Source organism: Nannobrachium achirus, assembly GCF_963921795.1.
Source record: "Nannobrachium achirus genome assembly, chromosome: 24".
Taxonomy (NCBI): Eukaryota; Metazoa; Chordata; class Actinopteri; order Myctophiformes; family Myctophidae; genus Nannobrachium; species Nannobrachium achirus.
In genome coordinates, this window is record NC_137831.1 from 17,377,298 (window position 1) to 17,393,764 (window position 16,467).

Sequence of the window (16,467 nt, forward strand, 5' to 3'; positions counted from 1 at the left end):
TTACATTCGTCTTCGCATGCTTTGATGCTCAACAACATGAACTACTCATATACCGAGAAGAGCATAATCATTGTAAAAAGTAGAAAAGTAGATATGGTTCCATCTCATATAATATTTGTGTGAAATCAAGGCACATATTCAGACATGCATCACCGTTATGCTTCTATTGCCTTTGCAATGACTGGGACACACAAATAAAACAGAATGTAAGTAACGCACACCGTTATTCCATCAATTGACAATATATTTTTCTTGTACTTAATGTGTCGTCTCTATCGGATGGAAAAACAAAAACTGTTACTTTATTAAAAAACAAACAAACAAATTGCTGATCAACAAGCTCAATTTTGAGCTTGTGGGTCTGGGACTTTTGATGCTTTTGTGTCATTCTGTAGTATGATCAAGTAGGGCACTGAAAAAAACACAAGTTGAAATATGGAGATATAGGTTTCTGCTCGACAGCGACAACATGATTCTACTGTGTGTACGAAAGCTGCCATATGCGTACAAAGTTCAGTAGTATGGCCTTTGTTTTGCATCATACAGATCTTTCAGCAGAATGTTTGCTCCAGAATAAGTGCACCAGGGTTCATGTGGTCTCTCTAAATTCAATGTATGTGCTATAACGGCGGAGAACACCAGCTGTAACAAACCTACACCCGCTGCTTTGATGACAACAGTTTACGTGTGTGGGAGGAATTCTAAATGTAAAATAGAAAAATAAAATCAATGTTGGATCCGATTACTCTGGTTCCAGATCCCAAACCTATGAAGAACTGTCCTACTAAAGTCTTCGCATTAGTACTCAGCCACAATACATTTATTTTATTTTTCCACTCCGTTTTAGCCCATTCACTGAACTTAGATGAACTTAGATGTCACAGGGAGTATCAGTGGGGTTAATTTGTCTAAATGCTGGTTAGATTTTGTTTGTGGTGGTGCAGCAAATTGGTGTGCAAGATGTTATGATTTGTCTATGGAATCACACAGTATACAGTGAACCTGTCCCGATACTTTGGCGTGGGATATGTGCATTTGTATAGCTAGCTGCTGCAAACTGAAAGATTACAGAAATAACAGAAATATCAAAACTAATTCTGGATTACACATATATCTTTTTTTTCTAGTTTCCTATACTGTTAGTTTAGCTAGAGATACTGCATAGCATAATCATAAATAATAAAAATATTAATACAAAAAAAATGACATTGTGCCAAATTTCCTCTCTCATCCTTATTTTCTTCCACCACCAAGATTAAACTAAATATAAAAAATATGCAATATATTATTCGGTGTGTACATTGAATATGAAAAAACAACAACTAAAGAATAAATATGTATCTTTTAAAAATAGATATAGAAAGATGCACCAGAGATACAGACAGGCAATTACGCAAAGAAACGCAGTCAGTAACTGTAAAAAGCCTGATTGATACTTTGTCCCACAACAGAGTTGTGCGCAGAGAATATCTCACCTACAAGCTTACAACGCATGGCGGCTATGACGCGTTGTGAGCTCTTAGGTCTGCTATTGCTGGCCGTTCTCGGCGCGCCACACCGCCGCGTGACGGAGCATAAATTAGGCTTAACGCTGAATTCATACCAGCAGCGGTGAGCGAATTTCCACAGCTCGGGATTCCACTAAATCGGTGCGTCCGAGGTGTGTTGCTCCGGTGAGAGTTCTACTCCTATGAATGCGTGGCTCAAAGCTAGCAACTCTGCCCGGCACGAGAGCTCACAAGCATGGTAGAAGTGCAGATGCACGTCACCGGCAGCTTGTTTGTAAACAACATATACATTTTAGGTAGGAAATAAGCCATGCAGTTGCTCAATCTCGATTAATTTCACATCTACATTGAGCCGGAAGGCAAAGCTCTCTGTCTACCGAGCAATCTGTGTTCCTACTCTCACCTATGGTCATGAAGTGTGGGTCATGACCGAAATTATAAGGTTGCGGGTGCAAGCGGCCGAAATGGGTTTCCTCAGGCGGGTAGCTGGTATCTCCCAATAGAGATAGGGTGAGAAGTTCAGTCACCCAAGAGAGACTTGGAGTAGAACAGCAGCTCCTACACTTGGAAAGGAGTCAGCTTAGGTGGTTCGGGCATCTAGTACGGATGCCCCCCGAGCGCCTTCCTAGGAAGGTCCTCGATGCACGTCCCACTGGGAGGAGACCCCGTGGCTGACCAAAGACCAGATGGAAGGACTATATCTCCAAACTGGCTTAGGAACTCCTCGGTATACTCCCTGAGGGAGTGGAGGAAGTTGCTTGGGATAAGGAAATCTGGAAATCCCAGTTGGAACTGTTAGTCCCGCGACCCGATTCCGGAACACCACTGCTGTTGTGAATTCAGGATAAAGCTGGAAACGTTCAAATGTAAACCTCTAGGACAGTAATAGATTGCACTTAGTGCAGCAAATAGGCAGGTGTGCGCGCGCAGCGGTAAAGTGTCTTTTGCGCATGATCACTCGTTCGAGGGTTAAGAGGTCACCCTGTACTCATTAGGAGAAGGAATACGGTCCATCCCATAGTGGCACATCACGCCAACATGGACTTCAGATTGTTCAAACTTAGCTGATCTACAAGCTTGCCGATCGGCTACTTTTACCGGGAATACAGGTTTGCCTTGAGATTCTGACCCATTGGTTTGAGAAAAAAGAAAACTGCTGTATTCTATTCTATGGGCAGCGATGAAAAGAAACTAAGTACATTTACTCAAGTACTGTATTTACAGTTAAGTACAATTTTGAGGTATTTGTACATTACTTGAGTATTTCCAATTTCCAATAATTTACTTTTACTCCACTACATTTATTTAAAAACTTTAGTTACTTTAGATTATTACAAAACTTCAACTACAAATTCGGTCATTTGAAAATAGCCGATCTACAAGCTAATTCCGGACGTTTACTTGTAACAGAAGTATTTCTACATTGCAGTATTGCTACTTTTACTTAAGTAAAACATTTGAGTACCACGACTGCTGTAGTCCATCCATGGGTTACCTTGTCTCTCCATTTATGAGTGACTCAAACACACAACAGCGACAGACAGGTGAAAAACAGGTTGGCCTTGAGAAAGGGCCGCATGAAAAGGATTTGAGAAACAACTCCATCAATGTGCTTAAGATATACTGTAGTCATTATTCAGTAGTAATATGATCTATGGTACACTGCAGTGGGGCAGCCCTTTTCCACCAGGGTTGAACCGGTTCCGTTCTTTTTTCCCCCAGCCTAATTCTGAACCAGTTTAGAGTATTTCCACTGAAAATGAATTGGTTCAGAACCCTAAAAGTTATACTTGTTTTTTTCTGGCCTTGAACTGAGAAGCAAAGTGGGAGTGTCACTATTCAACAAGTTGGAAGATGCAGATGCGATATAAACAATGGAAAAAGCAAGCGAAAAATCATCATTAAAAAAAATTAAAGAAAGGGGAAACTGCAACTGCCAATTGATTGATTGAATTTCCACATTGCTGGCCAGGCCAGGAGTCGAACCTATGGGGCAACTGGGGACTACTACTCCCCAGGCTGGGAGTAGTAGAAACGCATGCCGGTTTCTACCTTCTCACATAAAAGCACCAAGGTCCCAAGAATCTAGAACGGAACCAGTTCTAAAACCAAAGTTCTTTGGTGGAAAAGGGGCCCCGGAGTAACATACAGGGGAAAAAACGAAACAAAAAAAAAAAACGATGGAAATAAGCGCTTTGAAATGCTCAGTTGCCATACGGATGATCTGGACACCAACCAGGCTTTTCCAGGCCTATCATGGGATGTTTTCTTTCAGAGTGGTTATGAGAGGAAAGTTAAAGCTATACTGTGTAAGTTGCTCAACTAGTGGTCAGTAGCGTCCGCGTCTTTCGGGCGTTTTTCGCCGCGGACCGGGCCTCACACCCCCGCGTCACCCCCGCGTCTGCCTCCATCTCGCCTCCATCTATCTTTGGAGGGGTCCCTAGTTCCTGTGCGTTCAGGCATTCCGGAGAAACGGAGTGTTTCACCCGAGTATAGATAGAGACACACGGGCGCCTACAAATATGGCCGCCCTATTGTGATAGCTAGCGACCCCACTTCAAGATGCGCTGTGATTGGCCGGCAGTGTATAACCCTCGCTGTGATTGGCCGGTAGTGTATGATGACGTCATTTTGCCGGGAAATCCCGCCCCTGTCACTGCTAGAAGAAAATATATAAAGAGAAGGCTTCAGAAGCTGAAAATAACGGAGTGGGTGTTCTAAAACTTTAGCGATTTAAGAGTTAGGACAATTTTAAGATTTGTTTTATAAAAAAAGTTACATGGTATAACTTTAACATCATGAGTCGAACTGTGACAATATTACAATTGTTGCCTTTTGTTCTTGCGACTCTTCCAGCATCACAGGGCATTGTAACCACAACTCACTCACCATGACAGGCACTGATAAGAAACGTTAGGTTAAGTGCCAGCCATAGTACAATCTCACAGATGTTTGTATATATATGTATATATATATATATATATATATATATATATATATATATATATATATATATATATATATATATATATATATATATAAAGAGAACTTTGAATGGGGTGCTGCTGAGCAACAATTGATCAGGAATACATGTCCATACACGGCATGAAAGCAGAAAGACAGGTATAATGCAACCTACTGTGGTGTTCACCCAGCCATCAACTGAGGCTGGCCATCTCATTTACTTTCTATGGTGTTGAGTGACCCCTCAATGTTACAGGGGTGACTGATGTACTGTAAACAACTGACCACTTTTTGTACTTTTCTTTTCCCCGGGTCGTTTCACTCCCGGGAACATTAAGCACCACCAGCGACCATGCCGATGATGACTGTTTGAACGCAATGCGACAAATAACATTTCACACCCCCCAACCCCACCTTATCATAGTAGTCCAGTTCATTACTAGGGCGCCATTTCATGGGCGGGAAAAAATAAATACATTTAGCTGTCCAAAATTCCTGCCCCGCCAGCCAGCGAAGCGTGCTTGATTGCACTATTGTCATTCAAATGATCTGATCTCCATATGAGCGGCCCCTCACATTCATTTGATTATAATTTTTTTACACCAACCTGCAAGGCAGAACAAAACAAATGGCACCTTTTGACTTAAAAATCTCTTCGTGTCTGTCTGCGGTGCCCTGCGCGGAGGATGGTGTCAGAAGTGGGATGGCGAGCAGGGTTTTTTTCTTTTCTTCTTGCGGGCGGAGCGCCCTCAGACGCCGCCTCCGCTGCGGTCCACAGATATGGGCTCCCGGGTGTCCAGGCTCTGCTCGGCCGCCTTCATCAGGATGGCCAGACGGCTGTCCGACACCTGGCCCTTCTTCACGGCGCTCATCAGCTACAGAGGACAAGAACGGTACGTGTTAAAAAACCTCACTCTTCAATCCCACACGGACCTGAAGTGTGAAGTGGCCGATGCTGTGGGTTGAAATCCAAAGCCAGGTCCCGTACCTCTATACCAGAGGCTCCCCAATAACACAGGACAAACGGAACGGGTCAATTTGGTTCCACTTGTACACTCTCAGAGTTACAGGCCTGTAAGGGTCCATTTGGTTCCCAACTATCAATCCTCTTACTGAGGACCCCCCGGAACCCCTGAGGGTCACTTTAAGAACCACTGCTCTAGCCTCCTCTTCCTGTCTCGCTCCCTTGCACTGTCAGAAACGTCTTAAACGTAACCTTTTTGAAACTCATACCTCCCTAGGCCGCTGGTGGGACGGGTTTTTGTACGCCACACATGTTGTATTTTACACACATGGAGCAAACTACATTATAAGTAAGCTGGCCATGGGAGGAGGAGAGTGTCTTGGCTTAAGGTTATTTAAGAAAAGATGCAAAATAATGAATGCGTGGATTGATCTGGCATTTGTTCTGATACGATACCGACCTGTGAACTATATTGTCCCTTCACGAAGGTTTGGCAGAGATGCCCCAGCGGAGATCTGCAGTAACGCGGACTACAGTAATTTGCAGACTCCTGTTAAAAGCATGCTGCATATTTCTATGCTCGCTCCGTGGGGAAACATCCAAACCTTTCTCCGTTAGCGTGTCACACTACATTGACAAGCTTCAAAACGGGGCATGAACGTTTGTTGTTGAGCCTGAAGGCAAAGCTCTCGATCTACCGGTCAAGATTCTTTCCCACTGTCAACTTTAGTCATGAAATGTGGGTCATGACGGAAAGGACAACATCGTGTATACAGGCGGCATCTCCCTCAGGGATAGGGTGAGAAGATCAGTCATCCGTGAGAGCCTGGGTGTAGAGCAACAGCTCCTTTACATAGGAAGGATCCAGTTGAGGTGGTTCAGGCATGTACTATCTAGTATCTATATATATCTATATTTCCACGCAGGCCTGGGAATGCCTCAGGATCGAACAGCTTGATAGATAGATAGATACCTTTATTATCCCAAGGGGGAAATTCAGTAATTGATAAGGCCAGGGAAAGAAAGTCTGGGATTCTCTGATGGAACTGCTACTGAGACCTGACTCCGGATAAGCAGCAGGAGAAGATGGCTGGATGGATGTTTAGAAATCATGGCTATTTCTGAATATAATAATTGTTTCGATCAAATCTTGTTTTATGCCATGACAGGTTTCGATACATTAGGTTACAAATTTGGAGGAGGAGCCTATAAGCAGCACTGTCTCTATCGCTGGTGTGATTCTAAAAGTCGAACAGACAATTAGACAAACTAGCCAATGCTCCAGCAAATAAAGAGTAAGGATGTTGAAAACCATGTGTCGGTTGGGGAGGAGAGGGGAGGAGAGGACAGAATGGTACACACCTGCAGGAACTCATCAAATTCAACTTGACCGTTCTTGTTGAGGTCCACCTCATTAAGGATGTCGTGTAGGCTGTCCTCGTCTATCTGGAGATTAATGTTCTGAAGACCAGAGAGAGACAGAGAGAGAGAAAGAGAGAGAGACAGAGAGAGAGAGAGAGAGAGAGAGAGAGAGAGTGAAGTAGAAGTCAGAAGTCAGTTTCATGAGGCGCTACAGGGAATTACTTGATATCAACAGAAAACATTCAGTTGGACGGACGGACATACACACACACTACACCCAAGACAGTTTTTTTACAGCTGCCATTTCAGCTGATTGTCTATGAAGTGAAAAATTTGAATATGGGTACTGAGCCATCATTAACCTACTGTTACGCGCGCATTCGGGTCAAAAACATCCATGAGCGATCGCTACTCAATAGCTAATCTAATAGCTAATCTAATAGCAAACAACCTACGGCCACATGGATTTTAGTTTGGCCAATTCGAGATGACAACTGCAACAGCGTGGTTGCATACTGTACAAAGAAAGGTTAGTAGATTTGAGATGTACAGTAGTATTGATGAGCATTCCAGTCTATCCAAGGCGAGAGAGAGAGACAGACAGACAGAGAGAGAGAGAGACAGACAGAGAGAGTGTCTGTCTGCATATGTGGCTAGAAGGGGGAGAAGCAGCTATGCTCAACTTAAAAAGTTAAGGAACGTAAAAAGAAAAAGAAAGAGAGATTCACTCACTTGCAGGACTCTCTGCACATCCACAGTGGTGATGAATCCTTTGTTGTCTTTGTCAAACTTGTGGAAGCGAGTCTTGTACCTGTGAAGCAGACAAAAGGAAAACGTACCGTTACTTCACTTTAGTGTCACTTCATAAAAATAAACTCACATAACGTCCTTCCACAGCACTGCTGCTCATCAGAAAAGTCGTGAAAATGTGTGCAAATCTTTGAATATATGTATTTTAAAGCGAAACATTTGTAATTCAAATTTAGCTTATGGGGGGTCCCTGGACCTAAATATTTTGAGATGGAGGTCCGTGGCCAAATACATATCATTTTGAGGGTCCTTCACATGAAAAGGTTTGAGCACCACTGACATAGAAACATTTGAAATATTCAAAGACTTGCACACATTTTCATGATTTTTCAAAAAGATCAATTTGCAATAGTTAAAGCACAAAATAACGCGTAATAATGCGTTCCCAGTCTAAATGGGTTAAACCCCTTACCCCTAGGTACAAGGATTCACTGCGGGCCCCCCATGAATGTTCTTCATAGGGGGCCCGCAGTGAATCCTTGTACCCAGGGCCCAGCATTTGGTGTGACACCCCAGTCTATATTGTATATTATATTAAAACTCTTTGGTTGATCTCAGGGATCCTTTACCTCATGACTTCCTGGTAGTCCAGGTTGATCTCGGTCTTGTTGAGCGCCTCAGAGCGGGAGCGGTATCCCATCTCCTGATGCAGGAATGTCCTGGCTGCATCCAGCTCCGCCTGAGTGGAACACAAACATTACACATTACTGACCAACTGAACCACCGTACCTGGTTGACCAGAGTCCCTCAGGGCTCTATACCTGTTCTGTATACCTGGACTGTTCTGTTTTCATTGGGTATGTTATCGTCTCTGTCGAGTGGAAAGCTTGTTATGTCTATAACAGTTACTTTTTCAGGATTCAAAAAAAGTAAGCGACACACAAGCGCGTCGATTCGCGTTCTGAGGTTGTGGATCTGCTACTTTTGATGTTTTTTTCTGTGACGCTGTAGTATGATCAAGTAGGGCAATCATTTACATAAAAATCGAAAAAGTTAAAACACAGAGATGGTTTCTGCGCGACAGCTCAGACACTCTTGTGAGCTTGGAGGTCGGCTTTTTTCAATAATTCTTTCAACATATGAAGCTGCAGTTCAGAATAGTTTGGACAAGGCAATTCTCTTGAATGTTGCCTTCAGGTATGGCATGAAAAGAGGGCATTTGCAATTCTTTCACCATAGTAAAAACTGCATTCATGGACTGGAGAGGACACTTTTTTACAGACCGATAAAAGGGCAGGGGCTCAATACGATTTACAATTTAGGCATTTAGCAGACGCTCTTAATCCAGAGCGACTTACAATAAGCAAGATAAATACATCAATACATCAACACCAATACATCAAATGCATAGAAATAGTAATCTTTGAAAATAACCTAAGTAGACCAAGAACCTATTCAGTAAAAACATCACTGTCACTAGGAGTTTCCTTAAATCAGTGTCCAGTAAATGGGTTTGAGAGGTCCTTTGTCACCAAGGTAAACAGATAAGAGGATCAACCAGAGTCCACACCTTGGCATAGATTTCACTCACACGCAAACGCAGATGTATACATACACTTCACACGCATACACATGCACTAACATGCCTCTACTTCCCTACATACATATCGTCGTGTTGGGGTGGAAACCTCGTATCTCCCAAGTTTCAAATGTGTACGTTCTTTCGTAAAGTAAAGCCCTGCTTCGTCGTACAAGGCCGTCGCACAAAAGCAGTGAAAACAGCCGATCTACAAGCACACAACGCCTCGCAGTGCGAGGCGTTGTGTGCTTGTAGATCGGCTGTTTTCACTAGTTTAAATCGTTTTTAAAATGAAAAATGCAAAACGAACGGTTTTGGACATACAAGGTTTTCACCCGACAACGACGATATACAGTACACACGCACACACACACAAACACACTGTGTCCCTTGGGGGAGGATAAAGGGTGTGGACCCTCATATTGTTCTCTGATGGCTGGCGGCAGGTTGTAAGGCCAGCAGGGATTAGGACAAAGCACCCAACCTAAACGGGTTCTCAGGACATTCAACACACCATGACACCATTGTGAAACACACAAAACTAAACTAAAATAAACTATATAGTAAGGGAAAGTTAGCCTATTGCTAGACCAATCTGGGAACTAAATCTAAATCACTAGCTTTCTTCACTAATGTGTTCATAAAGGTGTCTACTATCACCTCTGAACTTTGTCAAACCCAACTCCCTTGACATACTTTGTGGGAGACAATCAAAGTTGGGGGTATCGGGATACCCAGGACCTGGGATTAAAGGGGGGAAAAATGGCCAATATGAACGTATGAGGTGTGTAATTAGGGTATTGTTGGGCTGCTGAATCCATTCCAACCATTAGTTATCAGTAAAAATGACTCCTTGGCCATAAAAAAGGCCTAATTGGCTAAGGCTTAGCCAATCATGTCATTCGAGTTCACCTATGTCCTGTTAGTCCCTATGGTAGTCCCCCCAGGAATCCGCGGAGAAAAATGCTTTATTCCGCGGAGAACAATCCTGATTCTGCGGAATTCTGTGGTGAACAATTCTTGATTCCGCGGACATTAATAAACAACCTAAAATGACCAGTTATCAAGCTAAAAATGATATAGTTCTAATAATCAAGTAAAACCCTTCATGAAATAGCTACAATTAATTGTAATTAGTGGTTAGAATAATCAAATAATCATTTTTGAGAATAAAAATCTAATATTAAATCTATTATTTTTTTAATTGTTATTGTTTTTAATAATTACTTTCTGTTGCAAAGACTATATTGTCATGCAAATTAACCAATGCCCATAGTAACCACATTTTAGAGGATAGCCTACCTACTACCTAGTATGGGTGTAATATTTATTTATTCTCTTCTGTATTAGCATTGTTATTGCCAGGACCATTATAGAGGCAGAGAGGAACTATAGATCAGGACACAGTTTCTGTCAGGAACGAATGTGGGACCGGACCAATACAGCGTCAGTGCAACTAGCAGGAGGAAGCTAAGCTATTCCCCAGGCTCTGTATGAAGTGGCCACTTGCCAGACCATGTACACATTGTTTTATAATAGTAGTAATGACTACTCCCGCCGCTCTGCTGCCACTCGCGACCGCTATTCCGCGGACGTCAGAAAAGTCCGCGAACGGCCGAGAAATCCGCGGGTGGTCGCGAATTCCGCGAAAAATTCTGCGATCGCGGAATCGCGGATTCCTGGGGGGACTACTATGTGTTCCTTGTCAGATTGCATCATGTTATCCTGTGTGTCATGATGTGAGCTTACCCACCTGATCTTGAAGTTTTCATGAATTCAAACCCTACTCCAACCCTTTTTTTATTGCCAATATTATGTCTCATGGACACACAAAAGTAGGTGTGGCCTATTTTATGGCCAAGGAGTCATTTTAACTGATAACTAATGGTTGAAATGGATTCAGCAGCCCAAAAATACCCAAATTACACACCTCATACGTTCATATCGGCAATTATTTTTTTCCCCCTTTAATCCCAGGCCCTCGGGATACCCAATAACTTTGATTGTCTCCCACAAAGTATGTCAAGGGAGGTGGGTTTGACAAAGTTCAGAGATGATAGTAGACACCTTTATGAACACATTTGTGAAGAAAGCTAGAGATTTAGATTTAGTTCCCAGATTGGTCTAGCAATAGGCTAACATTCCCTTACTAATACTAAACTAAACTAGTAAGACTCTCTAATTGGGAGATAAGCGACTGTCAGGTCGCATACACAAACTTTAGTTTGTGTATGCGGTAGTCAATCAGGAGGGAATATGGGAAATAGGACAGATCCATGTTGATGACATGACTTTTGCGATACTGTATACCGCTTTGCGTGATTTTAGGGCAAAATATGTAGGAGCAGTGTCCAAAAATGTGTTTTGCAAGAATCTGCCTCATGGTGGCGCTAGAAGAGGGCCATGTGAGAAATGAGGGATGGAGGTTGTGGTTTGGCAGCCAAGGAGTGTGTGTGCAAAGTTTGGCATAGATGTGTTTTTGCTAAACACATTTTTGGACACTGCTCCTACAGATTTTGCCCTAAAATCACACAAAGTGGTACAGAGTAATGTCTAGAGTCATGTCATCAACATGCATCTGTCCCTTTTAGCGCCACCATCAGGCTGATTTTTCAAACACATTTTTTAACCAATGGCACTTAACAGGCCTATTTGTGTATACATGTGACCTGACAGTCGCTTATCCCCCGATTAGGGAGTCTTACTGGTTTGTGTATTTAGGTTATGTGTCATATCTGATTATCTGCCATGTGCAACTTCAAAGCCTACAAGCCAAACAGAAATGTAATTGTCAACGGCAAAAAACACAATTAAATCGTTAATCGCAAATTATTTGAGTGACAATTCATCGTCATGTAAAATGTCATAATCACGACAGCCCTAGTGATGTGTTGTGTTGTGTTGTGTTGGGCTCCAGCGTACCGTCTTGCGGTCCTCGCTCCAGCTCAGGTGTTTGGCCATGATGTCTACGATGCGGGGCAGAGCCTCGTCGGCCGCCTGCACGTTCAGGAAGCCCAGACGCGTCCGGCGGGCGATCACGTCGATGGCCGTGCAGGCGTACTCCTTGATGGCGTACACCACCTAGTGGCCGGGAGGAGGGAGTCCAGTGACATTTTATATTATGATCACGGTCAGTCTGGGGCTAACAACTCATTAAGCCCCTGATACACGTAGCAATTCTTTCAACTATATCAACCAGCAACGACCAGAACCGTCAATTGGGTATGGCCATTGGATTAATCTTGTTGTGCCTTCACCTGTGCAAGACACCAGTCATGTTGCCATTGCTTATCAACAGGCATGAATTTATTTTAGGAAGTACTTTTTTTTTTTTTCTTTAGCCATACCCAATTGACGCCTCTGGTCGTTGCTGGTTGATATTGATGAAAAAACTGCTACGTGTATCAGGGTCGTTCATGTTGATTTCCTCTACTAAAACTATGAGGAAAAAATGTCGACTACCTTTTTTCACTGAGGAAAACTAATCTATGATGACTAAAACTAAGACTAAAAATAATGAAAATTTCGTCAACAAATTAAAACGACACAAAAATGTGGAGAAGAGATCTAGTAGAACTAAAAGAGAAGTAATTCTTTTGTTTGGTTGTGCTCGGGTGTTGCGCTCTGAAAATAGCTGATTTACAAGCTCACAACACGTGGATATTTTCAGCATGCAACCAAGTGTAAAATCAGCCATTATGACACCATCAAAGCCTAGAAAAATACATTTTAGTAGAGTAAATCAACTGTAGATTTAGTCAACTAAAAAATAGATTAAGAGTTAAACATTTCATATGACTAAAATATGACTAATATAAATCTAAAGAGAATTTTAGTCAAAAGACTATGACTAAAACCAAATAAAAAATTTGGTTTTAGTTATTTGTTTGAAGAAAATGTAATCTTTCAAAAACTCGATGTATCTAAATGACTTCTTTAGATGGTTTCTTCAGTATGCTGTATTAATGTAATGTAATGTACTGTACCTCACTCTCAATGTAGGGGAACTCTGACACCAGTCTCTTGCCAACGATGGGCCACCTCTTCCCTGTGACCTTGGCCATCTTGGCCACGTCAAACGCCTTCCCGCCGTATGTCGATGCTAGGTGCTGGGCCACCTGCCAATCAACAAGAAACAGCACAGTACAGGTCACAATCAATCAGTCGTGTAAAGCAGTGGTTCTCAATCTTTTTTGGCTGCACTGATTTCTGAAGCCAAGTACCCCCTTGCTCTGACTGCAGCAAAATTGACATCAAAAGACCAGTTCCAATGCCAATGTGTTCAAAATAAAACAGCATAATGGCAAATAAACATTGGTTTCTATTCAATAACAGTTACTACTAGTCAAGTAATTGATGTAATTTATTTTAGAAATGTACAGATGAGCAGGTTCACAGCACACAAACTCTGTCAATGTTTTATCATTAACCAAAACAGTAAAATACATATTCCCATTTTCTATTTTTTCCTCACATACCCCCTGCAGTACCCCCACGTACCCCTAGGGGTACACGCACCCCCATTTGAGTAACACTGGTGTAAAGTAATTAAGTAGCTACATTTACTCAACTACTGCACTTAAGTACAATTCTGAGGTACTTTCACTTTACGCCAGTACTTATACTTCCACTCCACTCCACTCCACTCAGAGGAAAATATTTTACTTTTACTCCACTACAATTATTTGAAAACTTTAGTTACTACAGTAGTTAGTTACTGTTGATTATTATTACAAAATATATATTAACGACTTATTAACCACTACAATACATTTCGGCCATTTGAAAATAGCCCATCTAAAAGAGCACAATGTAGATCTACAAGCTCACAACGTGTCGTGTTGGGACACGTTGTGAGCTTGTAGTTTGGCTTATTTTTTGAAGTTATTTTCAATCTGTCACAATGGAAACAGATATATGCTCAGGTTTTCCTCATGACATGCTGTATTTTAGGTAAATATTTACATATTTACATGGCCGACTGTAATATGACATAAACGTAAGGTGCTGTAAAGTAACAATGTAATTCAGGGGGGCCATGGATGAAAATGTTATTTACAGCGGTGACCGGAGACAAAATAACTTGAGAACCACTGGACTACTATGTAACTATTAATCGATCGTCACGTAAATCGTCATAATCGTGACAGCCCTAACACGTCGAGACGCCTAACATCACAACCACCACCACCAAAACAAAAGAGCACAGAAACGACAGAGATGAAAGGGTAAAATGTCATTATGACATCTCAAGATGGACTCTATCTCTCGCTCTCCCTCCTCAGAGTTAAACGCTAAGTGGCCGTCCTGTGTTTCGGAAGGAGAAAACTGGGGGTTGGCTATTTGCTATTCAGATCGCGATTCCTATTCCTCTTCTTGCGAAAAGGGCAAATGTTGTCCAAATATCAACAGTGACCTTTGAGGAATATTCTAGAGAAATGTGGCGGCAAGAGGGCCTAATGAGGGGCAGTGGTGCGGAAAGGTATTCATGTTTCTTACTCAAGTATCAATACTACAATGTATAAACACTCTGTTTCAAGTAAAAGAGAGGAATTCAAAATGAACTTGAGTAAAAGTACAAATGTAGTGTGTGCAAGCGAAAACATAGATTTTGATTATTATTATTACAAAACATAAATAAATCACTTCAGCCCTATATACATTTCAGCTATTTGAAAATAGATTTCAAAAGATTTGTAGACATTTTATACATTGAAATGGACATACTGCATTATGAGTACTATCTACTTTTGGTACTTTAGGTACATTTTGATGCCAATACCTTTGTACTTTGACTCAAGTAAATTTTTGATTCCAGACTTTTACTTGTAACAAAGTATTTCTACATTGCAGTACCTTTATTTAAAAAAGAAAATAGTATTCTGTCCATCACTGACTGTGTGTGTGTGTGTGTGTGTGTGTGTGTGTGTGTGTGTGTGTGTGTGTGTGTGTGTGCGTGCGTGCGTGCGTGCGTGCGTGCGTGCGTGCGTGCGTGCGTGCGTGCGTGCGTGCGTGTGTGTGTGCGCGTGCATGTGCGTTTGCCTCACCTCGTTCTCCAGGCCGTAGTCTTGCACCAGACGTATGTAGAGGGTGGGGCTCCAGCCTTTGGCCCCCTCCAGCATCAGACCGTTGGTCTTGCTGGGCGTGGCCGTCAGCCCATGGGCTCGGACCGCCGCGTCCAGCGTCTCCTCCGCCATGGAGCGGTAGGTGGTCCACTTCCCACCTGGAACACACAGTGGTGGAAAGAGTGCTCACATGTTTTACTTAACAAGTACAAGTATCAATACTGCAGTGTAGAAATGCTCTGTTAGGGTGCCCACACACCAAAATACCTAGAGCGGAATCCGCCAATGCATTTCAATGAGAATGGAGCGTTTTTTGCCAGTAGAGGATTTCTGCAAAAAAACGCTCCATTCTCATTGAAATGCATTGGCGGATTCCACTCTAGGTATTTTGGTGTGAGGGCACCCTTACAAGTAAAAGCCCGCAATTCAAAATGAACTTGAGTAAAAGTACAAAGGTATTGGCATCAAGATGCACTTACCAAAAGTAAAAGTACTCATTGTGCAGCTATGTCCCATTTCAAGATTTCAAATGTATACAAATCCTTTAAAAATAGCTTCAAAGGATTTGTTTCGGGTTGCATGTATAGTTGTAATACATGATAAATAGATTCTATTGTGTTATAATCACTGTCATAATCTATTATAGAGTATTATAATTATCATAGTAATACATTAATACTTTATAGTGTATAAATCACAGTTACAGTATAGTGTATTATAATTAGGATAGTTATAATACAAATGTATAATGTATTATATTATCACAGTTAAAAGGGTACATTTTTGTTTCTTACCGATAGGGAACTTTTGTGTAATGGAAAATGAAGATATTTTCATGTGGTGCGGTGTGGTGTGGTGTTGTGTGGTGCTAAAGCTGCAGTGGAAAGGGGGCTAAAGTGACAACTGGGTTGGGCTGTAGATCAGACTGATATGTCCCGCATGCCTCTCTCTCTCTCTCTCTGACCTGCGATGGTGACTAGTCCACTGTCACTGATGTTGACGATGTGATTCCTGCAGATGGACTGGGTGTCTTTAGAGTTGGGGTCGGTGACCAGAGGCCGGATGCCACTCCACGCTGCCAGAACGTCCCCTCGACGCACTGGGGACGGACAAACAGGCAAACACAGTGTTTCACATCTAACAAAGTCATTAGTATTATAAGAATCAGTGGTTTTCAACCCTTTTCATATCAAGGACCATGATTTTGGGGGCATTTGAGAGATTTAGTCTTTCAAAACTTTGGATAAGTTTTTTGTCCAAAATTCAATGTTGTAT

General features: G+C 42.1%; 1 protein-coding gene across 1 annotated transcript in view; it reads right to left on the reverse strand.

The window, feature by feature from the left end:
• Positions 1–4,628: 4,628 nt before the first annotated feature.
• gpd2 (glycerol-3-phosphate dehydrogenase 2 (mitochondrial)) overlaps positions 4,629–16,467 on the reverse strand; it is a gene marked incomplete at its 5' end in the record, with an annotated part of 39,866 nt that continues 28,027 nt past the window's right edge. Inside the window, 8 exons of the mRNA XM_080720869.1 lie at positions 4,629–5,347; positions 6,799–6,897; positions 7,531–7,609; positions 8,178–8,287; positions 12,050–12,208; positions 13,114–13,245; positions 15,175–15,350; positions 16,157–16,291. Coding sequence (XP_080576995.1) covers positions 5,222–5,347; positions 6,799–6,897; positions 7,531–7,609; positions 8,178–8,287; positions 12,050–12,208; positions 13,114–13,245; positions 15,175–15,350; positions 16,157–16,291 — 1,016 coding nt within the window. The 3' untranslated portion in view covers positions 4,629–5,221. The remainder of the gene's footprint in view (positions 5,348–6,798; positions 6,898–7,530; positions 7,610–8,177; positions 8,288–12,049; positions 12,209–13,113; positions 13,246–15,174; positions 15,351–16,156; positions 16,292–16,467) is intronic.